Here is a 7,767-nt window from a genome sequence, read left to right on the forward strand (position 1 = left end):
CCTGATCGGCGGCCGGCTGGTCCGTTCCAGTGACGTGTTCAAAAGAGGTTTGAAATTGATACGTTCAAAAAATTTGTGAAAAAAAACAATTTATTTTCGGATGAAAAAATAGGAGAGAGTAGTACAAAAATGAAACAAAGAAAGCTTAACACGTGTCACTATATTATTGACCATGTGGATTTCGTCTCTTTAATCATAGTCAACTCTCTTAGCTTTTTAAAAAAATTAAAGCTTCATCATATGGGGAAGGAATAGATGAGGCAATCATGCAGGCCGAAAAAGTAAAGATCCAGAACAGAGCAGGCCGGCATAACAAGATTCTTGTTAGACTCTCACAAAGGGTGGATGAGCCAGGTGGTGTACTATATATATATATATATGGATAAGCCAGCCGCATTGTGGCCCATGAGATGTGTGTACTGTGTGAATTGAAGGATCTGGTTTGTTAAGAATTGGAGAGGGGATAGAAAGAAAATTTTGAAAAATCCAGTCGCAGAGAAATCAGGGGTTTGTTAAGAATTGGGGTCGCCACTCTACCCACTCTTCCCACGTGTTCTGATTCGCGAACCCTGGTATATTAACTAACTGCGCCTCGACGAATCCATCTTCGATCCATCTTTCATTCTTTTGGGGCTCATGGGTTTCCAGGGAGATGAAGAATCCGCACCCCAAATTCCAAGAAAAACCCTATTCAGATATAACTCGCCGCTGGTTCAGGTTTCGTTAATTGGGTTGGTTTGTTTTTGCTGTCCGGGTATGTTCAATGCGCTGAGTGGCATGGGGGGTGGGGGCCAGGTGGATACGACGGTAGCCGATAATGCTTCCACCGCCCTGTACACCACTTTTGCGATATTCGGCATCATCGGTGGTGGCGTGTACAACATCCTTGGCCCCCGTCTCACCCTTTTTGCCGGTTGCTCTACTTATGTCCTCTACGCTGGATCCTTCCTCTACTACAACCACTACAAGGAGCAGACCTTCGCAATCATTGCTGGGGCAATCCTGGGTGTAGGTGCGGGTTTCCTTTGGGCGGGCGAGGGCGCCATCATGACCTCGTATCCGCCGCCCGACCGCAAGGGCACTTATATTTCCATCTTCTGGAGTATATTCAACATGGGGGGCGTTATCGGGGGTCTAATTCCCTTTGTCCTAAACTATCACCGCACCAGTGCTTCTTCCGTCAACGATGGTACCTACATCGGCTTCATGTGCTTCATGTCCATTGGCGCTCTCATTTCTCTGGCGATTTTGCCGCCGAGCCGCGTGGTTCGTGATGATGGTTCACGATGCACCAACATCAAGTACTCCAGCGTTTCAACCGAGGTTGTTGCGATTCTCAAGTTGTTCCTAAATTGGAAGATGCTGTTGATTGTCCCTGCTGCTTGGTCTAGTAACTTTTTCTACACCTACCAGTTCAATAACGTTAATGGGGTGTTATTTAACTTGAGGACAAGAGGGTTCAACAACGTGTTCTACTGGGGAGCACAGATGGTGGGCTCGGTTGGGATAGGATACATATTGGATTTCAGTTTTAAGAGTAGGAGGGCCAGGGGTTTGTTTGGAATTGGCGTGGTTGCGCTCTTGGGTACTGGAATATGGGCAGGTGGCCTGGCCAACCAGCTCAGATACTCCCGCCAAAACTTGCTAGACAAGTTGGATTTCAAGGATTCAGGTTCTGATTTTGTTGGCCCTTTCTTCTTATACTTCTGTTTCGGGTTGTTGGATGCCATGTTCCAGAGCATGGTGTACTGGGTGATTGGGGCCTTGGCTGATGATTCAGAGACCTTGAGCAGGTATCCCCCTCAAACTTGTAATATTCTTCTTTTGTTCTTTTTCAAAACTTGTTGACTCACATTAGAAGACATCAAACAGGTATAGTGGATTTTATAAAGGGGTGCAGAGTGCAGGTGCTGCAGTTGCGTGGCAAGTTGACACCCACCACGTCTCCTTCATGTCCCAGTTGGTCGTGAATTGGTCGCTCACAACACTGAGTTATCCTCTGCTGGCAATTCTGGTCTTCTTGGCCGTGAAGGATGACACGAAGCCTGCTGACGAAACACCTAAGGAGGCTACTCCTCCATCAACCTTGACACAGCTTTAGGTTTCCATAGTTGTGTAAGTTAGATTTTGTCCACATCTTGGTGTAATGTTAAGCACATGTTGCTGAAAAATGCAATGTCGCACAGCTCAGACGCTTCTATTATTAGCCTTTCCTGAAAAATGCAATACTCCTTGCTGTCCTCCAAGTTGATGTTGTATATGAGTCAGCTCAATAATGTTCGCAAGCGTTGTTCCAAAGTCACGAAAGTGGATTCTACTAATTTAAGATACCTCAGAGTTGAGGAGAAAAGTTTTTGTTTTCTACTAAACATTACTCTAAACGGGGCAGGGTCTTCTAAGAACATCTTGATCTACCTTGGATGTGTTGATCTCCAAGCCAATTCCACATATTTTGCTATTTCAGCAATAATCTCTATTACCAATCCTTCAGTCCATTTGGGCTAAATTACAAAAAGTAATACTGAACTTTGCCCTCTAATTTAAAAAATACAGTTATAATATTAGGACTTGACCTAGAATGTTATCAAACAATCTCCTTGGTGTGGTATTTTAACGTACCTTAGTCCGCAGTAAATAAAGGTGGAATAATAGAGGTGGAATAAGGGAAAGGGAGCGAAGCAGCAAGATGAGTGAAAGGATGAATGATGGTAACAAAAAAAATAAACAGATAAATGGTTACTAATTTTGAAAGGCTAATAAAATGCATTGTTAGCCCGAAATGGGTTAGCGTAGAGCTGAAAAGGATAAAAATGTTGTATCAAAATGGAGCTGATTCAAACTGTTGTTTTATGAATTTGTTGGATATGGGTTCCTTAATTATATTTTCTGTGGACATCCAAGGCATTGTGCTGGGTTATTTTACTTAAAAAATGAACACATGGAAGGTACAATAAGAGGGCAACAGAGAAATGAGATGAATAGCCATTCACTGTTCCCTAAAGCAGAAGCAGCAGTTGTAATGTAATGTAATGAATGAATGAATGAAGAAAGAAGGAACAATGGAATATGAAGAATTTAGATGGGAAATGGTCTCAGCCTGGGGCTTGTTCGTTGGTGGAGGTACAAACCAACTCGGAAGGGCTGAGGACATTGATGCGAGGAATGGGAAGATGGAGGGGGAGGGGTTTATAGTGGAAGAAGGAAGGCCCTCATTTTTGAAGGACAATTCGCTGGTCTCGAATGCCACCCATTATTCATCTGCCCAATTCTTAGAATTTTTAGGACAATCTTTAGGCCCTCATCTATTGTGTCATTAATAAATATATAACACTAAAGCCGTCGAAGAAAGAGAATGACCCTGGTGTCAAACAAAAAGACGCGTCCAGACGAAGAAAAGATGAAGGCTTTGTTGTTTGGTGAGTTGGGCCACTTGTCCTCTACCGTTCCCTTGTTCCTTCCCCAACCGTCAAGAAAACTCGATTCCAAACACCCCTCTTCCTTCCTGCCCTAAATCTAGCTCTCATTCACCAATAACGCCACCTCTCCAAGCTTGCTCAACATGGTCCCCTTCTCCAAACCCCCGATTTCCATCCTTCTCTTCTTTTCCCTTCTTATCTTCGTTTTTGAAGTCCGATCGCAGCATGTTTCCTCCGCCATCCGCTTGCCTTCGGAAGCCACCAATAACGACCGCGATCTAGATCTCTGCCCTGTGTCCCTGCCGTCTTCTTGCCCTGTGAAATGCTTTAGGACGGACCCAGTCTGCGGCGTTGATGGCCTTACCTACTGGTGTGGTTGCGCCGATGCTCTGTGTTCAGGTGTCAAGGTCGCCAAGATGGGATTTTGTGAGGTCGGCAACGGCGGTTCTGCTCCTATTCCTGGCCAGGCCCTCCTCCTGGTGCATATTTTGTGGTTGATCATCCTTGGAGTTTCCGTCTTGTTTGGACTCTTCTGAATCTTTCGGCACTTACATTCCTTTGGCTACCACGGGGTTATCTGGCTTATTGTATGAATCTCTTTCTTTCCCTTTACATTCTTCTTCTTAATTTTTTTTCCCCTCCCAACCCAATATTGTTTTACTTAGAACATTCTTTTGACAGGATGGATACCAATTTCATACAATTCTTTTGTCTACGAACGAGTATTATACTTCTCATTCTGTGCCCTAGCTAATATGTCTGCAAGATTTGTTCTGTGGTAGACAAACCGTTGTGAATTGCTCTTCTTTCGATTGTATTGACAAACTTCCAATCATCAAAGGGCTAACTAATGCTACTATGTTTTTTTTTTTGGGTTCTCTTAGTGCTGCTGCTCTTGGAAAGAAAATTTAAGCCTTGAAATTAAAACTGAGATTCTGATCAACCTACTCATGAAATTAAATGAGATCGTCTTTTGTTTGGGTCGGGGCTCCTGGAGGGGTTTTGAGCTTGTGTCAATTGTTCGACAATTTGATTCCCCTTTCTCTGAGAATTTCCGTTGTTCCTGAAGAACCTTCATCGTTCACATGAATTTATGTCGTCTGGAAGGAGTGTGGAAGCTATGTTAAGGTAAGGTGGGTTGATTCCCTGATAAGCTCCCTCCAGACTTGCATGTAAACTTTAATAAAATAAAAAAAAAAAAAAAAAAAAAAAAAAAAAAAGAGGAAGATGTTGTTGTGTAAAATGTGAGTTGAAATGAATAGAAATTAAAATATTTATTGTCGAAACAGTGGGCTTATATGAATTTGTCAAGACAGACAGACATTCTTGATGAAATAAGAAATGCTTTTGCGCCAATGAATCTGAAGCAATCCCGCAGCCCCAGAGCATAAGAGAAGACTCGTAAGAAACAATATTGGATAGAGAATGAATTTCGAGTGGCCTCTGTACTGGTACAGGTACAGTGTCCTCTCACCCAAAAGAAGAAAAAAAAAACTACAGCCATAAGAAAGGAAACCCTTCACTAGGTTGGTTAAATCAATTTACTATGCCGCATTCTTGGGATTCTGTAGAGAAAATCCTGGGCTCCCATTTTCAACTTCGTCACTAACTCTAACAGTTTGGTTGTTATCTCCCCCGATTTCTGCAGCCAGATTGCCCTCCTGTATGCCTTCATTTAATCCACTAGTTCTGGCTTCACCGCCAGAAACATTGCCAATGAGGCTCTTATATATAGTAAGGGCTTGAGCCATCATGTTAGCTGGATTTGCCGCTGAACTCGGAAGCAACATTGTGGTGCCCTGGAGAGGAAGTTCAAGATAAGGATGATTAAAACCCTAGAATCAAGGTCCTAGTCAACTAAATCATTACAAGCTCAAACTTTACCTCTTTGGCAATATTACTGAAGGCTTGTACATACTGCTCAGCGATTCTCAAACTAGCAGCCTGTCAATAACCCAGAGATACTTTAGTTATGCATGCCATAGGCAGTCAATGATTTAATCTTCGTAATGAACAATCACTGCATGTGTCATAGACAGTACAAAGAAGAAAAAATGACTTTTGAGTAACGCTCAATACATTACATAACTCCCTTTTAAGGTCCGAGGTTCAAATCACTCGTTGTTTGTTAAACTTAATAACAAAAAGGAAACTTAATAACAAAAAGGAAAGAATTAAGTACTACAACCAGAAAAGAAATAAATTTTTTTTTAATTGATGTTCCAAATATAAAAAAATTACCTCTGTAAACTTTCAAATAAGTCTTTCTCACATAGTTTGGTCATTTTAATTCTCTTTTAGACGTCATAGGTTTAAACCCCTCCCCTTGTTCGTGTTAGACTGAAATGGTTCAACATTACATGAGTATCAAGGCCGTCTCCTAAACTAAGTACTTACTAATCAAAAAGAGGAGAATGAGTGTACGACACATATCTATTTTCAATATATATGTAAATAATAAGTTCAGTGATTTAAATTAATAAAAATTATGGATGATAATTTTGAAATCAGAGCTCAAAGGTTCGATTGTACGAGAGTTAGGATCAGGGGAAATTAAATGTAGCTTTCACTTTTCACTAGCCCCCAAGGGGTGGCCTCATGGTCTCTTTGGGGGTTGATTAGGTTTATACTCCAGGTCTTAGCCCAAGGTTCAATCTTCAAGATGGCAAGCTAAACAAAAGAGAACTCTTAGTGTTTTCCCATTGCTGGCAAGTTTTCCCTTGGTTTTGTGGGGTTCAACCCAATACCATCGTAATAGAAAACATATATATCTTCATCTCCGGATGTTTCAACATTCAAATTAATTGTGATTGTCCATTGAAGTTCAAAATATGATATAGTTTGATCATGTTGGTTTTGATTTAGGCACCAACTGAGAATACTAAGCGCCAATGTATTAAAAGCTAAAGTATGAGGATGAGGATCTCACCTCGACACCTCCACTTTCTTTGAGGGCCTGTGACACAAGAGCGAGTCCTTTGGCTGTTGCTTGGGCTTTTACGAGGATGGCCTCAGCTTCACCTGGTGAAGTCGGGGCAATGTCCAAGGATGAAAATAGAAGAATAATGACATAAAAAGCAATACTCATCCACCCAGGTATTCAAATGCCACTTTAATCAAAGGAACAGGAGACTGGAATGAGGCAAGTCGTATAAGTTGTAAATTTGGCAATTGAAAAGAAAGGTTAAAATTTCAACCAACATTTTCCACCACTGCCACCAGACACACACACACACACACACACACACACACACACACAAAAAAACAAAAAAAACAAAAAAAAAAAATCAAAGAAGAAGAAGAAAAGAATAGTAGGTGATGCTAAACAATAATAGGCTTTTCAAGTTTTGTTGGGTTACCTCTCTCTCACATTCGTGCAAAAGAAGTAAATATTTTGACAACAAAGATGAGACGTGGGCAAAACTGCACCTTGATAGAAACCTAAAGTGTCATCAAGAATTTTAACCAGGAAGGCTGAAATGATAGCGGAAAAAAGAAAAAAAAAAGTCTCTTGCAACTGAGATGAGCATGGGATCATCTTGGTAGAAACTTCAGTGATATCAGAATTTCAAACTAGATTAAGGCCAATCAAGAATCAAAAAAAGAAATTTGAGACCAAGATGATAGCATAAAGGTTGTTATCCTCTCTTGGTATTGAGACAACAAATAAACAAATGAAAAAAGGGGGGGTAATCACTTTCGTACTGTGATGACATAGAACAATTGCTATCCTATCTTATCCCAAACCTTGACTTGCAGTGTTTGGGGCTGCATTGGACCCCTTTTATCTTGGCCATATCACTCAACAATGGAAAAGATAAACTGGCTGATAATTTTCACAGTTTACACCTAGAAAACTTTCAGCGTACTCAGATGAGATAGTTGAACAACGGTAAAGAAGAGGAAAATAAATAAGTGTCAAATGTAATTTACAGGAAAAAGGCTTTGTATTCTCGCATAGAGAGGGGTGCCTCGAAACCATCTACCCCTTCTTTAAACCTACTTTTGTTAGAATCATGTGAAATACTTTATACTTAATTGAGTGTGCCTTCGAGTAACTAGTACCATCACATTAAATCAATCAAGGAAAGCAGATGTACATTTTCACAGCACTAATTGAATAGTAATAGAGACTGACCTAGCGCTCTGTTAACTTGATCCATTTTTGCAGCTTCAGATTCTAATATAACTGCATTCTTCTTTCCATCAGCAATATTGATGTTGGCCTGCCTTTCTCCTGTTAAAAATTGAAGGGCATCAATATCAATGAATGAATATCAGAACCTAATAGTACCAAAAGAAAGAGACTAATTCCAGTTCCTCAAGAATTTTGGTTTTGCCCACCCCCCCC

General features: G+C 40.9%; 3 protein-coding genes across 3 annotated transcripts in view; 2 read left to right on the top strand and 1 right to left on the bottom strand.

Moving 5' to 3' along the window:
- Positions 1–333: 333 nt before the first annotated feature.
- Positions 334–2,328, top strand: LOC111430704 (UNC93-like protein 1). Its single transcript, XM_023067078.1, has 2 exons — positions 334–1,793; positions 1,873–2,328. Exons 1-2 carry the CDS (start codon positions 637–639, stop codon positions 2,099–2,101), a joined length of 1,386 nt encoding a protein of 461 aa, XP_022922846.1. The 5' UTR covers positions 334–636; the 3' UTR covers positions 2,102–2,328.
- Positions 2,329–3,361: 1,033 nt separating this feature from the next.
- On the top strand, positions 3,362–4,347 carry LOC111430710. The gene is made up of 2 exons (XM_023067085.1): positions 3,362–4,003; positions 4,098–4,347. The coding sequence occupies exon 1, from the start codon at positions 3,560–3,562 to the stop codon at positions 3,950–3,952; it is 393 nt and encodes a 130-aa protein (XP_022922853.1). The 5' UTR covers positions 3,362–3,559; the 3' UTR covers positions 3,953–4,003; positions 4,098–4,347.
- Positions 4,348–4,664: 317 nt separating this feature from the next.
- The window catches only part of LOC111430705 (stomatin-like protein 2, mitochondrial), a 5,414-nt gene continuing 2,311 nt past the window's right edge, over positions 4,665–7,767 (bottom strand). Inside the window, exons 6-9 of the mRNA XM_023067079.1 lie at positions 7,555–7,653; positions 6,346–6,437; positions 5,301–5,360; positions 4,665–5,215 (exon numbers count right to left, since the gene is read on the bottom strand). Of these exons, the coding sequence (XP_022922847.1) occupies positions 4,961–5,215; positions 5,301–5,360; positions 6,346–6,437; positions 7,555–7,653 (506 nt within the window). The 3' untranslated portion in view covers positions 4,665–4,960. The remainder of the gene's footprint in view (positions 5,216–5,300; positions 5,361–6,345; positions 6,438–7,554; positions 7,654–7,767) is intronic.

This window comes from Cucurbita moschata, unplaced genomic scaffold, assembly GCF_002738365.1.
Source record: "Cucurbita moschata cultivar Rifu unplaced genomic scaffold, Cmos_1.0 Cmo_Scf00034, whole genome shotgun sequence".
Lineage (NCBI taxonomy): Eukaryota > Viridiplantae > Streptophyta > Magnoliopsida > Cucurbitales > Cucurbitaceae > Cucurbita > Cucurbita moschata.

Excerpts from the sequence above, each read along its gene's own strand:
- LOC111430704 (XM_023067078.1), top strand. The coding sequence starts at position 637 with ATGGGTTTCCAGGGAGATGAAGAATCCGCACCCCAAATTCCAAGAAAA. Across the intron at positions 1,794-1,872 it reads GATTCAGAGACCTTGAGCAG|GTATAGTGGATTTTATAAAG; the intron begins GTATCCCCCTCA and ends GACATCAAACAG.
- LOC111430710 (XM_023067085.1), top strand. The coding sequence starts at position 3,560 with ATGGTCCCCTTCTCCAAACCCCCGATTTCCATCCTTCTCTTCTTTTCC.